Source organism: Panthera pardus, unplaced genomic scaffold, assembly GCF_024362965.1.
Source record: "Panthera pardus isolate Hobbes unplaced genomic scaffold, ASM2436296v1 HiC_scaffold_6, whole genome shotgun sequence".
Taxonomy (NCBI): Eukaryota; Metazoa; Chordata; class Mammalia; order Carnivora; family Felidae; genus Panthera; species Panthera pardus.
Window position 1 is genome coordinate 19,438,749 of NW_026526991.1, and position 27,010 is coordinate 19,465,758.

The 27,010-nt window shown below is 34.8% G+C and overlaps 1 protein-coding gene across 2 annotated transcripts; it reads left to right on the forward strand.

Moving 5' to 3' along the window:
- Positions 1-7,745: 7,745 nt before the first annotated feature.
- On the forward strand, positions 7,746-26,919 carry PMCH (pro-melanin concentrating hormone). 2 transcript variants are annotated; one of them, XM_019446608.2, is made up of 5 exons: positions 7,746-7,800; positions 16,039-16,240; positions 25,681-25,868; positions 26,199-26,397; positions 26,686-26,919. In XM_019446608.2, the coding sequence occupies exons 2-5, from the start codon at positions 16,213-16,215 to the stop codon at positions 26,733-26,735; spliced, it is 465 nt and encodes a 154-aa protein (XP_019302153.1). In that variant the 5' UTR covers positions 7,746-7,800; positions 16,039-16,212; the 3' UTR covers positions 26,736-26,919. The 2 variants fall into 2 exon arrangements, with proteins under 2 accessions (XP_019302153.1, XP_019302152.1); XM_019446607.2 differs by lacking the exons at positions 7,746-7,800; positions 16,039-16,240 and having other exon boundaries at positions 25,572-25,868.
- The last annotated feature ends 91 nt before the right edge of the window (positions 26,920-27,010 follow it).

Below are 27,010 nucleotides of genomic sequence, written 5' to 3' on the forward strand. Positions count from 1 at the left end.
GCTATGAAATCAATAAGAATTAGTAACAGGATGGCCAGAAAAAAATTTAACTATGTGAGTTGCAAACCTTTTCTTTTAAAGCTACTCCTCCATCAAACTATATTCCCCATATGAATCCTGATATAATTAAAGCAGGTAGGGTGATTTGTTTTGTTTTTAGTTCACTATTTTTCCATAACAAAGTTTAATATGGAAAATTCAGAACACAGATAAACACAAAAGTGAATATGTGTATTTTTAACTACCTATAATCCTCCTACCCAGAAATAACTATTGATACTTCAGTGTATAATCTTTCACACACACACACACACACACACACACACACACACACACACACAGTATTTTTAAAAGGTAACTAAAAATAGCTTTATAACCTTTCAAAAATAATATATTAATAACATCTTTGCATATACACAAACACATACCTACATCATCATTCTTAGTGACTACATAGTATAGCTGTATTGTAATTTGTTTAGCCAATTCCCTATTTACGGTCACTTAAACAGTTTCTAATTTTTTAAAAAATATTTTTGCATATACTTCTGGGCATTTCCTGATTATTCCCTTAAAAGGACTTCTAGATGTGGAATTGCTTGGTAAAAGATACATATTTTGACATAGATTTCCAAATTACCACCCAGAAATATTGTATCAATATATTCTTTTACCAGCAGCATATGAGAGTCTTCATTTACGTATCTCTTCACCAATCCAAGCTTTTATCATTACTCTAAATCATTGCTAATCTAATAGGAAAACTGTAGGAACTTATTGGAGTTTAACTTGCATTTCTTTATTAGTGGAATGACTTGTGCTTGTTTTTGTTTTGTTTTTGTAGTTTTGCTGGTTTACCATACAGAAATCAGATTTAAATATTTACAAAGTTTAGATATATTCTCTAACAGTATACCTTTGGAATTACATACAGGCCTTTTCCTACCATAATATTATCTAACCATTCTCTTATGTTTTCTTCTAGTCCTTTTACAGTTCGGTTTTTCACAATTTAAATATATACTAACACCTGAAATGTGTTTTTCTTTAAGGACTATTAGAGTTCCAACTTTAGTTTTCTCCAAATGGTTAGCCCATTTTCTCAACACGACTCTTTGAGTAAACAACTTTTCCTCATTGATTTGAAGGCAGTCTTTATTCTAAATTCTAATAAATATTTGGGTATATTTGTTTCCATTAAATTAATTTACCTATCTATTCCTGGTTTTGTATATACCACACTATTTAGTTAATTCTTATAACTTAAAAAAATTAATTTATTTTTTTATGTTTATTTAAAGAGAGAGAGCACTAGCGGCAGCGGGGGGGGGGGGGGGGAGGGGCAGAGAGAGGGCAGAGTGGGAGAGAGAATCCCAAGGAGGCTCCATGCTGTCAGCACAGAGCCAGTGCAGGGCTCAATCCCATAAACAGAGATCATGACCTGAGCCTAAATCAAGAGTTGGACACTTAACAATCAACCATCCAGGTGCCCTTTGAAAATAAATTATATTATCTGAAGGTAAGGCCCTATTCAGAATTCTTTTCCTCAAAATGTACAGGCTATTTTCTTAGGTGATCATGTTTTTTAAAAACTTATGATTTTAATTAGAACTATGTTAAAATTTTTAATAATCTAGGGAAAGTTGATATTTTTATAAGCCCTCTCTCTCCATTTGTTCAAGTCTTCCCTTGAATTTCAAAGTGAAATTTATCTTTTGTTTAAGTCTTTTCAAAATTGATTAGTCTTTACTTTTAAGCCTTCTTAAAGTTTGAGTATTCTATAGGTAAAGTATATATTCTAAATATTCTATTTTATTACTCTGATAAATAGGGTCTTATTTTCTATAAAGATATTCACAGTATATAGATGTGTCAAGGGTCCCCAAGACCACCCTCAAGCCCCTTTATTTACTTTAGGACTCCTACATAGGACTCAGAAGTTGTTACACTCATGGTTATGGTTTATTACAGTAAAATAATAAAAAGGAGTAAAAGGAAAAACATAGAGGGCACGACCCAGAGGAAACCCAACTCAAGATTTCAATGTTCCCTCCCAGAGGAATCACATGGGACATACTTAACTCCTCTAGTGGCAATGTGTGACAACATATGCAAAGTGTTGCCAGCCTGGTAAGTTATCCCAAGCTTGAATGCCCTGGGTTTTTTAATTTGGGTTGGGGGGGGGGTCATTCATATAGATATATAGCACTTGCACGATAAACATCAGTTACCCAAGCTCCAGATCCAAGAAACAAACCTTAAATCACATTGTTAGCATAAACTATTTGGACAAACTGGTACAGCATGGCTCAAGGCCTCAGGCATGAAAAAAAAAAAAAAAAAAAAGAACACTCTTAATAGAAAGAACATTCCAAGAGCTCAGCTCCCAGGGGCCAGCCAAAGGCCGGCAGTCTTCAAAATGGGCATTTCTTGGGAATGTGCAGGGTTTGAACAACCCAAGCCTGCTGAGTTAATCCTTTCCTGCATAATAGGAGAGCTAATGATTTTGTTTATGGACATTGACTCTAGCTATCATAGTGAATATATTTGTTTCCAATTCTGTTTTGTTGATTTTTGTAGTCTTTCTAGCTAGATGCTCATATCATCTGTGAACAAAGGCAATTTTGTCTCCTCTACTCTGGTAAGTACCAGAATATATTCTGTTTCTTGTTATTAATGCATTTGCTGGAATTTCCAGAACAATGATGAATAACAATGATAACAGTGAGCATTAGCTTTTGTTCCTGACAATAGTTGAAATGTTTTAAGGCTAATTATTTTATTGGTGTTAGTAAGTGACATATATTCTTTTTTATGTTATTTCTGATTTATTAAGATTTTTTTTTTTTTCATGAACAGCTGTGGAATTGAATCAATGTTTTTGGGCATTAGTCAAAGCAACCATATCTAAGATACTCAAGAAAACAAATTGTGAGTTAAAAATTTTATATCCAGCAAAATGTTCTTCACTGAGAAAGGGTACAAATGATTTCACAACATGCAAAACCTCAGGAAATATTGTTCCTATGAGGCCTACTAAGGGGCATACCAGAGAATTAGCTTCATACAACCAAAATGACTATAGACATCAACCTAAGTCTAGTAATGAGCATTAAATATAAATGTATATTCATAAAATTAATACTAAAGGAGTGTTAAAAAACAGAAAACAGTATGTAATACTTATATGCTCATACAATGGTAAACTCTTGCACAACTTCAAAAATGGAGCGGACACATGCAAAAACCAAAAAAAAAGAAAAACCCACCTTTTTAAAAACTTTCTTCATGATATTGGTAGTGGAAGTATTAACAGATTAATATTTTGAGATTATTTAATTTAGGACAAAATACATGAGTAATTATGAGATATTCTAATATCCTCTGTGTCCTTGAGAACTAGGATTTTCAGTGGGAGAGAAAAAGCAGATACAAATACAACACAAAGAGACTGAGTTACAAATTATTATAGTTGAATTTGAACTGGAAGCATTAATATGAGTTCATCAAACTATTTAACATAATGTGTTTATTTGCTCTATCCACTGGAGAGGCTTAGAAAAAAAATGACGAACCCAATAGCAATGAGAGCTCTGTTACCCAGATTGTAGCACTGAAATTCCAACTCTCACTTCAAGACTTTTGAAGAAATGACAAATTCAGGTCTAGCAAAAGAAATGTATAAGATGAACCGGGAACAATGGACCATACTAGATGGCAAGAAAGCTATCACAGACTCAGGAGCCCATGTAAAGAGGCTCCCCCTGGCCAAAGATGGCACAATTTGAGCTCTAAGTCGTGTAATAATCTCAGTGAATGAAACACAAAAAGTATGTTTAAATTCATGAGTTCATATTAATACTTAGAAAAACAAAAGTAAAAGATCACCTTTTGAGAATGAGAGGGATGCCAATTCATTATTGTGAACACTGAAAATAAGGGGGAAAAACCAAGCATTTATCCTTTATTTCTTATATACAGTGTACCACCAAGAAACAAAATATTAGACAAGAGGAAACATCTCTTATAAAAGTATTTCAAATAATAAATGAAAAAAATGATAAATTAGAATTTCACTTTTAAACCCCCAATTAATTGAGCATCAATACTTGATAATAACATGAATAATTATGTGCTTCTTGATTAAACAAAACAAAAACCTCACTTATACCCTTACTGAAGGGTCAAACATGAGTTTTATTAAGTCTGTGGATCCTACTACCAACTTGCATGAAATAAGGAGGGCAAATAAGTAGGTTGAACTTCACCATAAGTACATAATTAGTAAAATCCTGACTGTAGGAAATTCTACAGGTCAAATATCTTGGGCTAATCAACAGATAAATTGTGTAAAAAAGAAAAAGATGGAGGGGAAAGCCTATTTTCAAAAACAGACTTCTAAGACTTTTTTTTAATGAGTAAGACTAAATTATGGTGTCTAGGTATGCACACTTGAGTATTCAAAGTACATAGAAATTCAAAGAATCCATTACTATAAAAATAATAATAATAATGGTTATTTTTGAGGTGTTAACTAGGAGGTTGAAAGATTGGGCACACAGAGGTTTGTGGAGTGTACAGAAAAGTTTCATTTCTTGAGTGGTTATTTTCTCTTGTAATAACCTATTAAGCTATACATTTGTGTGAAGTTTCCTTCTGTATTTTTGTGTGATTTTATAACAAAATGGCAAAAAATTCCACTAAATATTTGTTAAATGGTCAAATAGCCCTATTAAAATAAGTCCTTAGCAAATGTTGCTGCTGTATTTATTTAAGTTCTAGTTATTTATGTAAATTCTAGTGAGTTAACATATAGTGTAATATTGGTTTCAGGAGTAGAATTTAGTGATTCGTCATTTACATATAATACCCAGTGCTCACCACAAGTGCCCTCTATAACACCCAACACTTATTTCCCCACCCACCCCCCCTCCAGCAACCTTCTCTGTAGTTGAGTCTCTTACAGTTTGCCTCCCTCTTTTTCTCCCCCTACTCCTATGTACATCTGTTTTGTTTCTTAAATTCCTACATGAGTGAAATAATATGGTATTTGCCTTTCTCTGACTTACTTCACTTAGCATAATACCCTCTAGCTCCATCCACATCATTGCAAGTGGCAAGATTTCATTCTTTTTCATGGCTGAATAATATTCCATTGTGTATATACACCACATCTTTATCCACTCATCAGTCAATGGACATTTGGGCTTTCTCCATAGTTGGGCTATTGTTGATAATGCCGCTATTAACATTCAGGGGCATGTGCCTCTTTGAATCTGTATTTTTGTATCCTTTAGGTAAATACCTAATAGTGCAATTGCTGACTTTTTAAGGAACTTCTGCACCGTTTTCCAGAGTGGCTGCACCAGTTTGTATTCCCACCAACAGTGTAAGAGGTTTCCCCTTTCTCCATATCCTCACCAACATCTGTTGTTTTCTGTGTTAATTTTAGCCATTCCGACAGGTGTGAGGTTGTATCTCATCGTGGTTTCTATTTTTATTTCCCTGATGATGAGTGATGTTGATCATCTTTGCAAATGTCTGTTAGCCATCTGGATGTCATCTTTGGAAAAATGTCTGTTCATGTCTTCTGCCCATTTCTTAACTGGATTATTTGTTTTTGGGTGTTGAGCTTGATAAGTTCTTTATAAATTTTGGATACTAACCCTTTATCAGATACATCATTTGCAAATATCTTCTCCCATTCCATAGGTTGCCTTTGATTTTCGTGGATTGTTTTCTTTGCTTTGCAGGTTTTTATCTTAACAAAATCCCAATAGTCATGTTTGCTTTTGTTTCCCTTGTCTCCAGCAACTTGTCTAGTAAGAAGTCGCTACGGCCGAGGTCAAAGAGGTTGCTGCCTATGTTCTTCTCTAGGATTTTGATGGTTTCCTGTATCACATTTAGGTCTTTCATCCATTTTGAATTTATTTTTGTGTTGGTGTAAGAAAGTGGCCCAGTTTCATTCTGCATGCCACTGCCCAGTTTTCCCAACACCATTTGTTGAAAAGGCTATTTTCCATTGGATATTCTTTCCTGCTTTGTTGAAGATTAGTTGACCATATAGGTGTGGGTCCATTTCTGGGTTTTCTATTCTGTTCCATTGATCTATGTGTCTGTTTTTGTGCCAGTAACATACTGTCTTGATGACTACAGCTTTGTAATATATCTTTAAGTCCAGAATTGTGATGCCTCCAGCTTTGCTTTGCTTTTTCAAGATTGCTCTGGCTATTCAGAGTCTTTTGTGGTTCCATACAAATTTTAGGATTGTTTGTTCCAGCTCTGTGAAAAATGCTGGTAGAATTTTGATAGGGATTGCACTAAATCTGTAGATTGCTTTGAGTAGTATAAATATTTTAACAATATTTGTTCTTCCAATCCATGAGCATGGAATATTTTTCCATTTCTTTGTGTCATCTTCCATTTCTTTCATAAGTGTTCTTTAGTTTTCAGAGTACAGATCTTTTACCTCTTTGGTTAGCTTTATTCCTAGGCATCATGGTTTTTGGTATTGCTGTCATATTCTAAAATGAGAAAACTGAACAAATGAAATAATTCGAGTTTTCATGATGTCATCCTTCATCAAGTGGCATTAATCATTCATGCTAGTGTAACATTACCCTGTATTAATAAGGAAACCACATAATGAACTTCTACCAAAGATAGGTAAATGTGATTAATTTCAGTAAGATTTACTGGGTGCCTACTACGTGCTTGATTTTTCTTTCCTGAGTGAACAATACTTCAGGTCATGGGAAATACTTGACTAGCCAGGGTCAAACAAAATGTACCAAAAATATTTCATTACCTCAACCAGTTTTTCCTTTATAAAAGTAGAAAGTGTATTTTTCTTGCTTTCCATATAGCTACATTTAAGTCATATTCATAAAAGTGGACTCATGAGCAATTTCACACTCTTAATAACAGTAGTTTTTCCACCTGCCCACAGTTTACCAACAATAATATGTGCTAGACAGTGAGCAAAACTGTAAGCTATCAACATAATATCTATACCCCCAATTTTCTTTACTTTTAATACTATTTGGGGTGCCAACTAGATCTACCTAAAAATTACTTCCTGGCTTCCCTTGCAATAAGGAATGATTTTGTGAGAGGTAGATAGACATACCTTGTGTGGCTTCAACTGATGTGTGCTATATTTTGCCTCCCCCCCCCCCCACCACCTCTTTTCAGCCAGAAATACAGATATGATGACTAGAGTTGCAACAACTACCATAGTGATGTTGGAGATGGAAGCCAGTACTAAGTATGGCCAAGAACAAAGAGAGAACCTAGTTTCTGGTGACATCGTGGAGCCACCACACTGGCTGTGCGCTGATTATTCCCAAACTCCTCTTTGCATAGGAAAACTAATCTCCCAATTTATTTGCCTCTATTGTGAATCTGTTACTCCACTAATTATTAACCAATGCAATAATTCCTTTGATTATTATGGGTACTGGCAGTGTCAGTGTCTAACAATAAAAAGCACACACAGACATACCACCTAGAGAAGTCTAAAGGAGGTTACAAAAATCAACAACAAAAAGAAAATTCTCAGAGGTGTGAATTACACTTCATACCCCCTTCCATATTAAAGGAGAATTTCTAGGACTTAACAGCACAAGCAAGACTTGCTGATTTGAAGGGAAAAATGAAATTAAAATAATAAACAATGATAAAGTGCCAGTCTCCATGGCACTTCTAGAACTTTCTATGGAATGTTATTGGCAACAGCAGCGGCGGCAGCAGTATTGAAAACATTTATGAGGCATCTGTATAACTGCAAATTACACAGAGGTAAGCAGTGTTTGAATCAATTTGACTGCTTCCTAAGGAACAGTCATATATGTACATCACAAAGTATGAAGAGCTTCGAAGACACAACGATTGCCATTAACAAGAAAAATATACTTCTTGGCAACTACCAGGACACATCATTTCTTTCCATCATTGGCAAGATCTTGGCTGGAATTCTTTTGGATCAGCTACTGTTCAATGATGGCAACTGTGTACTCTCAGAATAACTGTGGCTTTCAACCACAGGGCAACTGACATAATCTTTGCTCTATGTCCGAAATAAAAAAAATACAAAAGGCAGTCTGCATATTACTAAATTTATTAGCTGCACAGAAACTTTTGACACTACATGTATACCTGAAGTATAGGTATACATACTTGGGGATATAGTAACTATACATTACTATGTAACTTTTTGTGCCTATTTTGTAAGGATCTAAGAAGTTGGTGAGACTGTACATACTCGTTAATTAACCAGTGGTTGTTTAAACAGCTACTTTATATCCAGCATTATGTAGATTATAGCTATTTGTATGATTGACTATTTAATGAGTATCTCTCCCATTAGAATATAAGCTTCATACGGAAGGGCCTGAGGCTATCCTGCCAACTACTGAATTCCTAATGGCTAGCACAGTGCCTGGCATGTATTATCAGATACACAGTAACCATCTGTTGAATGAATAAAAGCACAAGAGAACTACAAAACACAATCCTTATACTTTCCCTGGGGAGACAAAACATAAAATAACTGTTACCTTATTATCTAGATCAATCTTCACAGTCCCCACTGTGTAGGGCAGTGCTGTCCAGTAGAATTGTCTGCAATGATGAAACGTTCTATAACTGCACTGTTCAAAATGATAGTGACTAGCCATGTGTGACAACTAAGCACTTAAAATGTGGCTAGTGCAACTACACTATAGTACCCTTTATTCATCTTATGCTACATAGCCTCATTTGCTTTTTATCAAAATTTCAGTTAAGAATTTTTTTGGAGTTTTAGGGGCACCTGGGTGGCTCAGTGGGTTGAGCATCCGACTCTTGATTTTGGATCAGGTCATGATCTCAGGGTCATGGGATTGAGCTCCATATCAGGCTACATGCCGAGTGTGGAGCCTGCTTAAGATCCTCTCTCTCTCCTTCTGCTCCTCTCCCCCACTCACGTGCTCTCTCTAAAACTAAAAGTTAAAACATATATATATTTTTTTAATTTGAAAAAAGAACTTATTGGAGTTTTAAGTAGAGAATGGGGAATCCTAACTTATGGTTTTCCATTAAAGTGTCTCTTTGCCACCACTATCACTGCCCCCAAAATATGCACAACTAAAAGAAATCTAACAAGACGTTTAACAGGTTGTTTACCTGGGAATTCCACTCCACAAAGTTGTAAAGAAAGGGATTAGAGAGTTTAGCCATTTTTGACTACATGGAGAATTAACAGCATTTCAAGTACACAGTACTAAATACTAAAATCAATCAGTCTAAACCAAGCATTTAGAATACTGAAAAATCCACAGAAATATTATCTCCACAGTGTTAGATAGGCAGACCATATCTCAGCAATCTGGGTGGCTCACTGGACTGTCACATTGCAGAACATTCATTGAATTATTCAATATACATTTATTGAGTGCTTACTATGTGCCAAACACTATTTAAAGCCTTGGGGATATAGCAATGAACAAACTGATAATATCCCTGTCCTCATGGAATTTACATTTTGCTGGACAGAGAGAGCCAGTCAGCAAAGAAATAAGTAAAATAGCATGTCAGGTGATACTAAGTTCTAGGAGAAAATGAAAGTGAGGAAGAGGGGCAGGGCATAACAGGAAAGGGCTGTGTAGGGAAGACCTTACTAAAAAGATGACCTCTGAGACACAACTTAGAAGGTAAAGGGGCAAGCTGGCAGATACCTGGGGAAAGAGAGTTTCAGGCATGGAAACCACAAGTTTAAGAGACAGCAAATAGGCCAATGTGCCTGGAGCTGAGAGAGCAAGTTTAGAAGCGCAAAAGAGGACATCAGAAAATCAGAGAGACCATCAGATCAAGGAGAGGTTTGGACACCACTATGCAGCCTGAAGTTTTTGGACATTTTTGAATTGACAAGTGAAGTGATTTGACTTGCATTTTCAAAGGTTTTGAAAAGACTGCTGGTGGGGGCAGGGGGAAAAATGAAACAAAACAAATTCCCCTGTCCTCAGTTAGCTTACATTCTAATGACCAGAAGCAGGTATTTCTCAATCGCAGAAATAACTTTTCTTAACTCAGTTATTTATATAACTGAATTTTGGAAGAAGAGGAAATAGCACAGTGAGCTTACATAACATGGTCACGTGTATGTAATACCTTATTTGGAAAAAAGGGTCTGTGCAGATGTGACTAAATTCAGGATCCTGAGATGAATAGATATTCCTATATTATCCAGGTGGGCCCCAAATGCCATCACATGAACCCTTAGAGGTAAGGAGCAGAGGGATATTATGGACAGATACACAGAGGAAAGACACAGAGAAGACCTTATGAAGACAGAGACAGATGCAGCCAGCCACAATGGCAACAGCCACCAGAAGCTAGAAGAGGCAATGAAAGATCTTCCCTAGAGCCTCTGGAGGGACTGTGGCCCTACATACAGCTTGATTTCAGATATCTGGCCTCCAGAACTGTGAGAAATAAATTTCTGTAGTTTCAAACCATCAAATTTATGGTAATTTGTTACAGCAGCCCGAGGAACCTATCATACTTTGTATTGTCTGTCATCTTGATTAACAAAAATGTATTCATACATTTACCTCTTATTTAATGAAAGTCTACTATATGCCAGATTCTGTTCTTAATACCAGGGTTAAGAAGGTAAATAAAACAAAGTCCTTACCCTCCTGGACACTGGGGAAAATGGGCAATAAACATATACACAAATAAGATAATTTTAGAAAAAACAAGCAAAGAAAATGAAAAGATGAGATAGAATACAGAATGACTTAGAAGAGGGCTCCTTCAGGCAGTGGAATCAAGGAAGCATTCTCAGAAATCATGCCACGTGAGCTGAGCCTCAGGATGATGAGGGATAAATGCCCATACAAATAATAGGAGGAAGATGCTCCTGACAGAGGGAACAGAGTAGGGCAAAGATCTAGAGCCAAAAATGTTATCTTGGCATATCAGAGGAACAGAAAGAAGGCCAATATGGCTACACAGTGATCAAAGACTGAGGGAGAGAATAGTAAAAAAACTTAGCAAGCAAGACAAAGGCCAGGCGACACAGAACATTTGTATCAATTATCTACTGCTATAATAATGCTGTGTAACAAACACACACAAAACTTTATGTTTATATAGCTTGTGCTTCTAGAATCAGCTGAAAGTCTGTTAGGCAGCTCTACTGACCTCAACTGAACTCGCTTTAATGTCTGATGTTTGAATGGGTATCTGCTGATCTAGGAAGGCCTCAGCTGTAGCAAGGCTCTGTTCCATGTGGAACTCTCTCCAGTGGGCTAGCAGAGGAATGTTCTCCTGGTGATGGCAGAGGTTCAACAGAGAATCCTCAATGTGCAAGACTAGTTAAAGTCTCTTCTTGTGTAATATCTGCTAACTTCTCATTAGTTAAAGCAAGTCACTTGACTGAGGTCAAAGTCAAGGAGTGGGCAGGTCACCCTGCCCACAGTGGGAAGACAAAGTTACATGGTAGGGACACAGGGAATGATAAACAATTGAAGTCATCAAGACAAGTTTCTGCAGATACATAAGGCCTTGGTAAACTAATGAATGTAAGAAACAATTATTTTCTAAATAATAATGTAATACAAATGTTGTAGGAGTTCAGAAAAAGGTATTTGACTATAATACTCAGAGAAAGCTACAAAATAAGAGTCTTGAAAGGTATTTTAGTTTTAGATGGGCAAAGGGACAAGATGAGGGAATTTTAAGAGCAGAGAATAACATGAACAAAGTCATGATGGTAGAAAAGAGCACTGTATTTACACAGAATGAAGACTAGCATGCATACCAATATCAAGATGTTTCCATCTGATCCCATCTCTATCACAAACAGAAGAAAATGAAGTAGAACAAACGAATCTCATATGCATCCTACATAATAGAAACCAAAATGTTTTGAGAGTCTAGAGTTCTCAATGTGATAATCAAGAATGTCTGAGGGCTGAAGACAGCCATGAGAGTACAAACATAAGATTCCAAACATGTGCAACAATGAAGTCTCAATGCAGTATTTACCATAATGGTGAAGAAACCTGAAATTATGAATCAATGTATACAATACAACAATCCTTTTTGGTAACCCAATGTTGAAAGCTATCATCACATTGTTATTTTGGAAGCATGCTATCAGATGACTCCAAAATTGCCAAGAATCAAAACAATATCCAAGAATTTTCTTTGCAAGGCAACTGAAAAATTTGGCCACAAACATAATCTCAAGCATGTTCATGTAACTCTTGATGTTACTTATATCTTGATTCACGGCATTAAGGTTTTAAGGCAATTCTCAAGAATTTTCTAAGCTCTAAAAACTGGTAATGTGTAATTCACTAGAACAGGCTCTTCATTTGACTCTTTAAACAATTTTATTAATTCTGCTTATATGACACTAATAGCAACATCATCATCCAGTAATGAGATCCTGGGAAACAGCCAGTCCACCAGTGTTCATAGACAGAGATGAATTAAAATCTTCATACATAAATAAAAAAGAGGAAACCTTATGCAAGGCAGCCCCATAATTCAAATACATATTATAGAGATATAAATATTTAAATCAATTAGCAGCCGTGACAGAACAAAGCTTGAGGATACCAATGTTTCTACTCATTTGGTCTCATATTCACTGGGCTAATTTCAGTAGAGCATCACCAACTCTCCCATCTTCCACCTACCATCCCACAAATCCATTACATTGAGCATGGTGACAAGATACCCTACCCACCCACACTGTATCTGCAAAACTGAAAAGCTTTATAGCCTCTACAACCCTCAGCTGGGCCCCATATCATGAAGAATCTCTAGGCCTGAGAATCTCTATGAGCCTGAGCCTGTGTGCTGGGAGCCTTGTATCTCTCCCAAACCCTCAAATTACAGACAGACTTAAGTTGATTCTTGAAAAGCTTTATAGCCTTCACAGCCCTCAGCTGGGCCCCATATCATGAAGATCTCTAAGCCTAAGAATCTCTATGAGCCTGAGCCTGTGTGCTGGGAGCCTTGCATCTCTCCCAAGCCTTCAAATTACAGACTCAAGTTTATTCTTCACAGAAAAACTAGAATCAACTCATCAACTAAATTCAAACTCTTAGAGGTATAACCTCTCAATTCCACTGCTGCATTCTGAGTGGCCTAAATGCCCACCAGGAGCTACCCTTTCCTGTCTACTACGTAAACACCACACACAGAAACACCATCCTCTTCTAAGAAGTGCTAGGACTAAATCTCTTGCCAGCCAAATCCACCTTGCCATATACCCTGCTGTCCTTGTTCTGCACCCAAATGTGAGCCCTCCAGTCATCCATCTTTCCCACACTGTCATCTCCAAACAGCTCTGTGCTTTCTCTTCTCTCCCTCTCCAATTTGTACTACACTTTCTGGGTAATAAACATACTTATACCCTCCTCCATTTCACTGATATTTTAATACCATACATACTTAAGGGTTGGAAGGGGAATGAATGTCCTTTTTATTTCACACTGTCAATAACATGTGAAACCTTCTGTTATTTGAGTCACACAGATTCAGCAATGACACTTCTTTCTCTTCATTATCATCATGATATAATATCTTCCACCTTTAAATAGAAATATTCCCCTGGTGCCACATCCTCTTCTATCCACAGCCCAATTTTTCTGCATTCCTCAGCATAAATTGTTGGCATTTTGTTTATATTTAACATCTCCACTTACTCTCTTCCAATTCTTTCTTAAATCCTCTCCTACCGGGGTTTGGTCTCTACCAGCATCATTGAAACTTCATGTAGGTCACCAAGGACTATCCACACGGCCAAATCAAAGATGAATTCTCAGTTCTTATCTTACTCACCCAGTTGCATTTGGCACAGCTGATCACTGTGCTTGTCTGCATTTATTGAGATGATCATGTTTTTACTCCTTTATTAATTTAATGTGGTAAATCTGATTTATTTTTGAAAGTTAAACCAGTCTACTTTCCTGAAGTAAACCTCACCTGGTCAAGAATTATGATTCTTTCCACATAACTAGCTTCTACTAGATAATATTTTGTTTAGAATTTTTACATTTAAAAAAAAATTTTTTTTTTTTACATTTATTTATTTTTGAGAAACAGAGTGAGACAAAGCATGAGCGGGGGGGGGGGGGGGGGGGGGCAGAGAGAGAAGGAGACATAGATTCCAAAGCAGGCTCCAGGCTCTGAGCTGTCAGCACAGAGCCCAACGCGGGGCTCGAACCCACGAACCATGAGATCATGACCTGAGCTGAAGTCGAACACTCAACCGACTGAGCCACCCAGGCACCCCTAGAATTTTTACATTTTTGTTTATGAGAAGGATTGGCCTACAATTTTTTCTTATTGTAATATCTTTGTCAGGTTTTAGTGCCAAGTTTATGCTAGACTCAAAGTAAGAGCTGGGGAAATAGCAGGATTCAGAGAAACAGAACCAAACATGTATACATACATACATACATACATACATACACACACACATATATAGGATTTGTTATAGGGATTTGGTCTCCTGCAATTGTGGAATCTAACTGGGCATTCTCCATAAGAGTTTAGCATCCAATACTGGAGTCCCCAGGGCAGACAGTTGGGAGGGAAGATAGATGTAAGGAAGAACAGGAAAAGCTGGAACCCATACACATGAGTTGAAAACAGTGAAAACAGACTGAAACTCATATCTGATCTTGCTGCATCTGATATGTCCTGTAGGAAAGCTAGTGCCCTTTATCACAGAACTACACACACACACACACACACACACACACACACACACACACACACACATGCACACATCCCAGGAGTTAGAAAAACTGAAAGTGAAAAAGTCAGTTAGAAAAACTGACTGCTGCCTAAGCCAACCAGATGAGCCAGCAGGTAAGCAGCATAATGTGTAAGCTAAATGAATGCTGATTCACACTTCTGTCCTCTAAATCTCTTACAAAATGTCTCTTGTGGCCAACTCCAACTAGAAACATACAGATAAAGGGAAAGAAATTTTGGAAAATATAGTTCAGCCTAGGTAAGGTGATAGATTACAAAGCTACCACAGAAACTGTTTCCTCTTTTTCTATTGTCTGATAGAATTTTTGTAAGATTGCTATTATTGCTTGGAAGAATATACCAATGAAGCCATTTGGGCCTGGAGTTTTCTTTGAGACAAAGGGTTTTAATTTATGGATTCAATTTATTTAGTAGATACAGAAATGTTTAGATTTCCTATTTCTTGTGGCAGTCTCAACGTCTTTTTTTCCTACAGCATTTGTCTGTCTCAGGAGTCAGCAAACTATGTCCCTCAGGCTATCTGTATTTGTACATAAAGTTTTATTGGGATACAGCCATACCCAGTTTTGAATGATTATGCACAGCTGCTTTCATGCTGCAAAGGCAGAGCTGAATAGATGTGACTATACAGTCCCCAAAGCCTAAACTATTTACTATCTGGCCTTTTGCAGAAGGAGTTTGCCAATCCCTCATTCATCTCACCTAAATTTATTGGCAAAAAGTTGTTTATAATATTCACTTATTATCTTTTGTAATATCTGTAAGATCTATAGCAATGTTCTCTTTTTACATTCCTGGTATTAGTAACTTGTGTTTTTTGTCTTTCTTGAATGGTCTTGCCAACAAGTCATTAGTTATTATTCTTTTAACTTTGTAAAATTTTTCTATTCTATGACTGCCTTCTATTTTATTGATCCCTATTCTTATATTTAGTAACCTCTCCCTTTTATTTTCTTTGAGTCTACTTTGCTGTTCTTTTACTAATTCCTTAAGACATAAGCTTAGATAATTAATTTTTCAATTATTTTTATTTTCTAAAATACGCATTTACAGCTATATATTTTCTATAAGCACTGCATAACTAAACCCCATCTTTTGCCACATTTTCGTTATCCTCAGTTCAAAGTATCTTCTAATTTCTATTGCATTTGCCTTCTTGAACCATACATTATTCAAAAGTGTGTTGCATAATATGTAAATATCTGTAGATAGCCTTAACTATTTTTCTATTAATAACTTCTGGTTTAATTCCAGAGCGATAAAAGAATGTACACTACAATTTTATAATTATAAACATGAAATAAAATATCCAAAGCAGTTTTGAAAGTGAACCAATTTGCGCCACTTATACTCTTGACTCCAATATTACTATAAAGCTATAGTAATCAAGATAATATGGTACTGCAAAAAGAATAAACAATTGGATCAATGAACAAATTAGAGGATCCCAAAATAGGTATGTACTTTTGGTCACTTAGTTTTTAAAAACAGCACCAAAGCATCACAATGAGGGTAAGAAAATCTTTTCAACAAATGGTACCTAAACAGCCGTATATCCATATATAAAAAGGAAAATAAAACCCTACTTCATACTCACATCACACACAAAAACTAATTTGAGGTGGACCATAGACCTAAATGTAAAAGCTAAAACCATAAAGTTTTTAGAGGAAGTATAGGGGAATATCTTTGTGTCTTGAGGTAAGCAAAGGTTTCTTAGGACACAGAAAGTAATGATAAAGGAAAGAACTGATAAATTTTATCAAAATTAGAAACTTCTGTTCATCTAAACACCCAACTAAGAAAATGAATAGTCAAGAGAGAAAAAAAATACATACATACACACACACACACACACACACACACAAACACAGAGAAAAAGATTTGAATTTAGGATATTTAAAAACTTGTTACAACTCAACAATTAAAAAAAAAAATCCCGGGGCGCCTGGGTGGCTCAGTCGTTGAGCGTCCGACTTCAGCTCAGGTCACGATCTGGCGGTTCCTGAGTTCGAGCTCCGCGTCGGGCTCTGGGCTGATGGCTCAGAGCCTGGAGCCTGCTTCCGATTCTGTGTCTCCCTCTCTCTCTGCCCCTCCCCCGTTCATGCTCGGTCTCTCTCTGTCCCAAAAATAAATAAACATTAAAAAAAAAAAAAAAATTAAAAAAAAAAATCCCTCTCACAAAAAAAGAGCAAAAGATTTAAACAGACACCTCACAAAACAAGTATGTGAATAGCTAATAAGCACATGAAAAGTGCTCAGCATCATTAACAGAGAAATGCACATTAAAACCACAATGAGATATCACGTTCATCTATTGAAATGACTAGAATTAAGAAGACTGACAACATCAAATGTTGGTGAGGATGTGGAGCAATTGAAGCTCTAATAAATTCTTGGTTGAAGTGTAATATGGTAGAATTACTTTAAAAAAACAATCTGATAATTTCTTTCAACGTTTTTTATTTTATTTTTTTTGGGACAGAGAGAGACAGAGCATGAACGGGGGAGGGGCAGAGAGAGAGGGAGACACAGAATCGGAAACAAGCTCCAGGCTCCGAGCCATCAGCCCAGAGCCTGACGCGGGGCTCGAACTCATAGACCGCGAGATCGTGACCTGGCTGAAGTCGGACGCTTAACGACTGCGCCACCCAGGCGCCCCTGATAATTTCTTATAATATCAAATATACATACCCTATGACCCAGCAATTCCATTCCTAGGTATTTACACAAGAAAATAAAAACATGTCCACAAATAGACTTGTACAAAAATGTTCATAGAAGCCTTATTTATAACAGCAAAAACTAAAAACCAAACAACTCAAAAGTCTATCAAAAGGAGAATGGATAAACCAGCTGTGATTTATTCAAACAATGGTAATAAAATGGAAGGAACTATCAATTCACACATCATAGATGAATGTCAAACATGCTAAGTGAAAGAGGACTTACACAAAAGACTACAAACTGTGTGATTCCAGAACAGGCAAAACTGATTCACAGTGCAAAAAATCAGAACAAAGATGGCCTCAGAGCACAGAATTGGGGTAAGGCATGGAGATGGGAGAGTGGTGGCAGTTAATGATGAAGAGGCAAGAGATAACTTTCCAGGGTAATGGCAATATCTAACCTTGAAAGGAGTTTGGGTTATATAGATATATAGATTTGTCAAAACTTACCAAATGCACAAATTGTACATTTTTTGTAAAATTTTACCTTAAAAATTTGTAAACAAATATTAAATTGTACTTAATGATATGCATACTGAAGTATTTAGTAGAAAATATATTGATACATGTATTTTGAAATGCATTAGAAGAATAAGATGATTAGAGTGCCTAGATGGCTCAGTCAGGTTAAGCATTTAACTCTTGATTTCCACTCAGGTCATGATCTCAAGGTTTATGAGTTGAAGCCACACTAGCATCATGGAGCCTGCTTAGGATTCTGTCTCTCTCTCTCTGTCTCTCTCTCTCTCTCTGTCTCTCTGCCCCTCACCTGCTCATGCTCACTCGCTCACTCTCTCGCTTTCTCTCAAAAATAAATAAATAAACCTAAAAAAAAAAAGAATAAGATGATTAATGGAGAGATAGAAAGATGGGTAGATAATAAAACAGGTATAGTAAAATATTAGTGGTAGAATCTAGGTAGAGGTATATGGGTTATTCACTGTATAAATTTGAGGAGGAATTTAAGTTTTCTTATATCTTTTGGTAATAACTGAGCAATCTTGGCTGTTAGACTCATAAAATTAGCCATTAAATTCAGGGTTCTCAATAAAACAATAACCAGTCCCTTCGATTTGCACTGCACTTAACTGGCATCGTATGGGAAAGATCTTAACTGGAGAAAAGAAAAATTCGATAAAGCAACTTACAAATACATGGTGTTAGTAGTTCTTCAGAAAATGAAGATCACATTTGATATAAACCCTTTGCCTTTCCAAGGTTTTCTGAACCACCCAAGTCCATCTGGCAAGAGTTTTTCTTCTTCAAAGTTCCTTTCTACCACTTGGGGATACTTCATTTTCAGCATCAATGGAAAAGAAATCTACTATGCTCCACTGCACATCAGAGTAACCAATGTTTCAAAAAAAAGTTATCATTTAAGAAAATTGGAAACTATCTCCATAATTAAATGATTGTGGGAAAACCCCATACTGTTCAGAGTCTAAGACAATTTAAACAAAATAAAGGAAAACATTAACTAACTTTTCTAAACTGTTAAAATGGTTTGAATTTGGTCCCAATTTTGGGTGAAGATCAGCCAAACCAATTCATGCAGTGAAAATTCAACACAAAATACATAATTATAAATATTTATTATACTTCTAGAATAGCAGCTAAAAAAAAAAATTACCATTAACAAGGACTTTTGTAGATTAAATAGCACCTCCAAAGCAGGTTCAAACCCTGGGGAAAATCAAGGCATGACTAACATTAAAAAGATAAAGAAAGCTCTAAGAAAAAAGTCAGAGGAGTTCAGAGTCTTTTATTATAAATGCTCTCAGAAAACATATCCCTAATAAGATTTAAGTAGTCCCCAAAAGAATTAGCAGCTCTTTCCGTCTCTAACAAAACATACTTACAGAAATCAGAATATTAAACAGTACCATTGAAGAACGTGAAATATAGCCCTATAACACAAAAGTTAAAAAGGATATAATTTAGCATGCATTATATATACATTTTGCACAAAGATTCCATTGCAGAGAGAATTTTATACTAAAGTATGAAGTGATATGTCCAACTCCAGTGATATGGCAGACTACTTATGTAGAGACCACCTCTCAGTAAAAAACATCTTGACAAAATGCTTGACAAAAACATCTTTTATAAAGTATGGCTGGACGGGTGGTAAAATAAGGGAAACCATACGAAGCTAGAAAAGAAAAAAAATTCCACAGGACTTAACAAGGGTTACAGACAACATTTGCTCTGAGAGATTCTGTGAATTCCTGGTGGCCTAGCACCTGGTTTTAATGACCCACATATGCTGGGACAGAAGACAAACCTTAGGACCCAAGTAAAATGAGAGCTCAGATCAGAAAATCCCACATAAAGCTGGGAACCCCATAAGGAAGTAAACGACAAAAAAAAAATCCAGCCTGTAGAAGGAAACAAGTCTATGTTGGGAAAGGCTCTAAGAAAACAAGGGAGGGAGATGGGGCGGGTGGAGAAAAAATATATACTGTCCTGAGAATTCCTAATGACAAAGGCATACTGACTTAGTTTGGTATTTGTACTGATGCTGTGGCCTGAAAAGCCTCAAGCAGAAATTTTAAAGTGGCCCTGGGTTGCTAGTGCTCCAGGGGCCTGGCAGAAGCCAACACAGGAATTTCAAGAACTCCTTTGGATACAGTTCAATGAATATATACAAAAAATGAAAATTCACTAAACACATGAAGAAGACACCATGAACTAGGGATAAGCGGAAATAAGAAACTATAGAATCAAACAGACAAAGATAGCAGATACTAGAATAATTAGATACAAATATAAAATCAATGTTTAAGAATAGATTTAAAGCAATAAAAGATTTCAAATTTTTAAAAATGGAAAGCCATTTTTAAACTGACCAGGCAGATATGAAAAGGAACCAAAAAGAATTTTTAAAAATAAAAAATATAAGAAATTAAATTAAAAGTTCAATACACAGATTAAACAGCAGATTAGATATAAGTGAAAATGCACTGGTAAGCTGGAATATAACTCTGAATAATTATTTAAAATGCACAGAGGCAGAAAGAAAAACTAGGAAAGAGAGGGTTACAAGAAATAGAGGACAGAGTAAGCACAGAAGCCCAATATTATATTGGGAATTCCAGAAAAGGGAAAGGCAATATTCAAAGGAATAATAACTAATAATTTTCCAGAATTCATAAGAAACACTCAACCTCAGATTCAAGAATCTAAGCATAAATTAAAGGAAATCCAAACCCAGACACATCATGTGAAACTACAGAACATCAAAGCCAAAGAGAAGATTTTAAAAGCAGACAGACAGAAAATAGAGATTACCTATAAAGACATTCATGATTAAAACCAACAGCATTGATAGCTCACTAGTAACAATGAAAACCAGAAACTGAAATAATAATGTACTAAGAGAAAATGATAGTCAAATAAATGACTGTATAGACACTGACACCATTTTTTAAGAACAGCAAAATACATTTAACTAAAACAAAACAAAACTTAGTTCGTAACTAACAGACCCTCACTAAGTTAGCATCTAACTCAGTATACTTCAGAAACTTGTATTTCAGAAGGAAGACAATTACCAAAGATCTCAGATGTAAAAAGGAATGGTGAGGAAAAAAAAGTAAGCTTGCAGGTAAATCTAAACAAGAGTTAACTGTATAAAACAACAGAATAGTCTCTATTTCATTAAAAAAATCAAGACAGAACTTAAATCTTAGAAAATAATAGCACTGGGGGGACTGGGTGGCTCAGATAGTTAAGCATCTGACTTCAGCCCAGGACATGATCTCACAGTTGGTGAGTTCGAGCCCCACATCAGACTCTCTGTGCTAACAGGTCAGAGCCTCAAGCCTACTTCAGATTCTGTGTGTCTCTCTCTGCCCCTCCTCCATGCTACTCTGTCTCTCCCTCAAAAATAAATAAACATTAAAAAAATAACATAATAGCATATAAATTAGGAATAATGGTAACTGGAGCTAAGGATTTGAAGGTGTTTACCTTATTTGGGAGAAACGCAGAAATACACATTAACTAAAACATAAATAACTAAAGATGATATTAAAATCTCTAGGGTTGCCTCTAAAAGAACAAAAAATAGATTAAATTTAACCAGAAGGCAAGAAAGGGAGGGTGGGGTGAGGGAAACATATTAGAACAAATAAAAATCACAAAATAAGACAGTGGTAATGAATCTCAGTAATTCAGTAAACAGAATAAATATAAATAGACTAAAGTCTCTAAGTAAAAGACAAAATTGTCAGACTAAAAATTCCAAACTTAGCTACATGGTATTTACAATAGGTATATCTAAAACATAAAGATACAGGAAAAATAACAGTAATAGACACATTATTAATGCTGCAGAGGGTCATGATACATGATTTGGCTTATAAGCAAGATGAAACAATTTCTAATTTGAGTGTCCTAATAACATAAGCTCAAAATAAATAAAGCAAAAATTGCAAACTACAGAAAGAATTAGATAAGTCCATTGTAGTGATTTGTGAATATCTCTTTCTATAATAGTTCATGTGGACAAAAAATGAATAAAACATCTAAGATTTAAACAACATATTATCATGTTTCATCTTATGGACACTTATAGAACCCTGATCTCAACAATAATGTATACATAGTCTTTTCAAGAATAGACAGAACTTTTATGTAAAGTGAAGATATTATAGGCCATAAGGCAAGTTTCTCTATGTTGAACTATATGAAATTTGTATTTGTATGCCAAAAACAGTTGAAAATCATTACATATTGTTGAATCTAGATTTCAAATACTCTATAATTTATAGACCAAGACTTCTGACACAACTTTGTTGAAAATTGGTAGCCCCTGCCCCCAAATTTCAATTCCCATATATTTGGAATGTTAAAAGTACCTAAGTAACTGAGGGGTCAAAGAAGAAATAATGAAAATAATAAAAACTTAGAATTAAACACTAAATATTCACTTATCAAAATTGTAGGAATTAGCAAAAATGATACATAAAAGGAAACATATAGCTTATTTTCTTAAAGTCTAAATATTAATGACTTATTCTTCTAATGTAAGAAGTTATAAAAATTAAAAAATATCCCCCCCAAAATAATAAACAGCAGAAATTAATAAAATAGAAAAATATAATAAAGAGCAACAAACCAAAAGTTTGTTTTTGAAAAGGCTAACAAAACTGATAAACTTCTAGGAAGCCTGATCAAAACAGGGATGAAAGAGAGACAGGCAGAGACTGTAAGACTACAAGTAAACATAATTAGAATAAAATATAACTACAGATGAAGCAAGAATTAAAATATTTAGAAGAAAATATTATTAACTTTATACTAGCAAATTTGAAAACTTTAGTGAAATGGACAAATTCTATAATAATACACATTCCTGAAACAAACTAAAAAAGAAACAGAGAAGCTGAATACTCCTACAGTCACTGAACAAAATGAATTCATCGTTATAAAAAAAAAAATCCCAGCAAGAAAACACCATACTCAAATAGTTTTTACAGGAGAGAAAAGAAATGCAATAAACATATTCCCCAGTTCATTTTATGAAGCTAGCATAACCTTAAAGCCAGACAAAGGCAACATAAGAAAGAGAAAGTACATATCAATCTCACTCATGATAATAAACGTAAAATGTACTAAATCAAATACTACCATATTGACTCCAATTACATTTTTAAAAGGTTTGTTTCATGTACACATGGTTGATTTAACATGAGAAAAATCTGTTCATTTCATTTACTAAAGATCGAAGGAGAAAAATGATATGATCATCAGCAAAACATTAAAAGCATTCTCTCTAAAATCAGTCATACTGCAAAGATGTCTGTTATCTCTATTCCCAACATTTACTGGAGGTTTTGGTCAATATTAGTGTGCATGCTTACACAGACAGACACACAGAAGAAAGACACACACACACATACAAATATAGAAGGGCTTGGAAGGAGGTAATAAAATGCCATTCTTTTATTTTTTACATCAATTGTCTTCATGGAGAACCCCAAAGAATTAATACATTTATAAACTATTTGGAATTAAAAAGAATTTAGAAAGTATTTTGTTTATAAGAGCACTACACAAAAGCCAACTGCATGTCTATAACCAACAATAACATTAGAAAAGGTAAATCTCTTAAAAATACCACTTATAATAACTAAAATAGTTTAAGTATAATTATAAAGAATTATAATCCTTTCGACAAAAACATGTAAGAACTTTATGAAGAAAATAGTAAATGTTATTAAAAGATTAAAGAAGATCTAAATAAATATGGAAAAGTACCATGTCCATGGATAAGAAAATGAATTATCCTAAAAGTGTCAATTACCCTCTAAAATTAATCCACAGAACTAATACTATTCCCTTCAAAATCCTACCAAAGTTTCTCACAGAACTTGAAAAGATGATGTTAAGATTTATATGAAAAAGAAATGGACAATAGCCAAGGAACTGCTGCAGAAGAAAAACTGGTGGGTGAGCAGGCAGCTAGGAAACTTGACCTACCAGATATCAAAAATTATTTTAGAATTATAATAATTAAGATTGTTGATTTGGCAGTGAAAGTAGAGTTCAGAAAGAGACACACATGTATACAGAAAGTTGATATACTGCAGAGACAGCAGTGCAGATTAGTAGACACAGGACAAATTATTCAAGAAATATGTAAAAACATTTGGAAAAAGTAAAATTTATCTCTATTCTAAATCATACACAAAACTTCAGATGAATTAAGAATCTAAATGTCAATGTCAAAACATTTCAGCTTTAGAATGTATAGAAATATGATAATGATCTCAGGGTTGGGAAAGATTTCTAAATAAAAACATGTTGAAAGTACTAATCATATTATGAGGGAAAAATTTTTAAACAATAAAATTTAGCAGTTTGGTGCACCAAAAGAACCATAAAGGGGTTGAGAAGACAAGTCACAAAATGAGAAAAAATATATAAAACACATGTAACTAACAATAACATCTAGGATATAAAGAACTCCCATAAATCAATATGAAAAAGACAACCCAAAGAAAAATGGACAAAGTTTTTTTTAAGGGGCATTTTACATAAGAGGAATGACAAATGGCTCATAAATATATGAAAAGACATTCAACTTCTTTGGTAATTAGAGAAATACAAATTAAAAGGGCAATAAGATACCCAAGTATTGGTTAGGACATGGAGCAATGGGAATTGTCAAACCCCTGCTGGTGGGCAGGTAATTGGCTACCACTATTCTGTAAATATTTTGGCATTAGGAAAGCTGAACACGTGTATTCCATGACTAATTCCACACCTAGGAATATACCCTAGAAAATTTTTGCACATATGTACCAAAAGACAAATACAAGAATGTATTTTCCTACTTGGAGGGGTCAAAATGAGAACTTAATTGCAAAATGTTTAATTAACCATTATACAACATATTCACCCAAAATTAATATTTATAGAACACATAAATACTCTTTTCATGGACTTCTTATTCATTGTCAAATTCATAATTAATATCCTCTTGTAAATGCAGAGATAAAACACAATGACAAGCCAATTTTTGATAAGGCACGAATGACTTTTTGTTCACACTGACAGGCATATATACTTTAATTACCAAAAACTAAACTGAGCATTTATGAAAGAAAATCCTTTTGGAAGGCTACTTCAATTTAATCAGGATTAAAAGTAAATAAAAACCTTTATCATCCTTAAATAAAATAACTTTAGCTTTAATACCATGCCTAATCAGAAAATATAGAGAAGAAAACAGTAAGAGTATGGAGAGCCTGGTGTCCCATGGTCTTCCTTAATAACAATCCACTTTCAAGAGACTGTAATCTATTCAACAGAAAGCATTCTACCAAGGATCTTAATCAGATTCTGAGAAAATACACACTCAAAATAAACAATATGCCACTAAAACCAAAACAATGTAGGTATTAGCAGCTATACAAGAGGTTAGCCTCTATCTGATGAGTCATTTCTAGAATGATGACAGTCTACGTCTTTGAAGTGCTTTCTATTCAAACTGGAAAATATATAAAGGTAGGAATCACCTTCAAAGCAGGTTGACTTGAGAAATTTTCCTTCACTTTACATACTTTTATTTGACTCTATGCAAACATCAAACTAAGAATGGCAAAAATGAGTCTCTCTTCCTACATATTAATACTAACTTTTTCTCTGTTTTCTCAAGGCATTTTACTTTCAGCATCCAAGTCCATAAGAAATTTAGAAGATGACATGGTATTTAATACATTCAGACTGGGGAAAGCTTTACAGAAGGATGATACTCCTCAAAAATCAGTCGTCGTTCCTTCTCTGGAACAATATAAAAATGATGAGAGCAGTTTCATGAACGATGAGGAAAACAAAAATTCAAAGGTAAGTGGCAATGGGACTTATCCTTTTTTCAGTGGAAATCTGAATGATGTTTACAATGCTTTTGAAAGTAAAATTTTATAAAAATATATGCAAGCAGTCACATTACGCTGTAGGACAACTGACGAAATTTCGTACATAGCAGGTGGTTTTTCCATTCTGGACAACACCTCTTATCCAAAAGGTTTTTCCCAAAAACCTATATCTAATGTATTTTTAAAGAGTCAAAACAGTACACAGCCATCTTTGAGATCAGTGAGAATACTATACAACTATATTATAGTTCTATTCCCAATAAGACAGCTAAAACACAAATCAACCTTTTCTTTACAGAACACAGGCTCCAAACATAATTTCTTAAATCATGGTCTGCCACTGAATCTGGCTATAAAACCTTATCTGGCACTAAAAGGATCTGTAGCTTTTCCAGCTGAGAATGGAGTTCAGAATACTGAATCAACACAAGAAAAGAGAGAAATTGGGGATGAAGAAAACTCAGCTAAATTTCCTATAGGAAGGAGAGATTTTGACAGTGAGTAGTCTTTTTAAAATTCAATTCTTACATCTTAATACTATAAAAGAGAATTCTGACTTTAAGTGGATCTGGATCCAATCTTAACAAAATCAAGTAAGACCATGGTTCAATTACACTTAACGTTAAGTGCCCCCTGCCACAGATGTGGGATTAAAAAGAATTTAAGAGTTATTGTAATTCTGACTTACTCAGAATTAGCTGTATAAGATCCATTCTCTTATTTCTAATAAATTTTGTGTGATAATAATAGTCCTTTAGACAATTTAAACTATTTTATTCCTTCAGTGCTCAGGTGCATGCTGGGAAGAGTCTATCGACCTTGTTGGCAAGTCTGAAACCTGCTGGACCACATCTTTCCTGAAGAAAACAAAATCATTTAATTGTCTGTCCAGGAAAAAGCCCTTAATGTTACTATGACTTGTATTATTTAAAATGTCTGTTTTAAAATAAAGTAAATAAATCTGTAACTTAAATGATATGCTTTATCTGTGCATTAAACTTTGTGAATATTCTGCATAATTATAATTTATGAGTATTTTTTAAAGCTTAACATACTAACCTTATATACACTTCAGACCAATATAATAAAGAATCATAACTTATACCTTGA

Excerpts from the sequence above, each read along its gene's own strand:
- PMCH (XM_019446607.2), top strand. The coding sequence starts at position 25,620 with ATGGCAAAAATGAGTCTCTCTTCCTACATATTAATACTAACTTTTTCT. Across the intron at positions 25,869-26,198 it reads AGGAAAACAAAAATTCAAAG|AACACAGGCTCCAAACATAA; the intron begins GTAAGTGGCAAT and ends TTTTCTTTACAG. Across the intron at positions 26,398-26,685 it reads AGGAAGGAGAGATTTTGACA|TGCTCAGGTGCATGCTGGGA; the intron begins GTGAGTAGTCTT and ends TTATTCCTTCAG.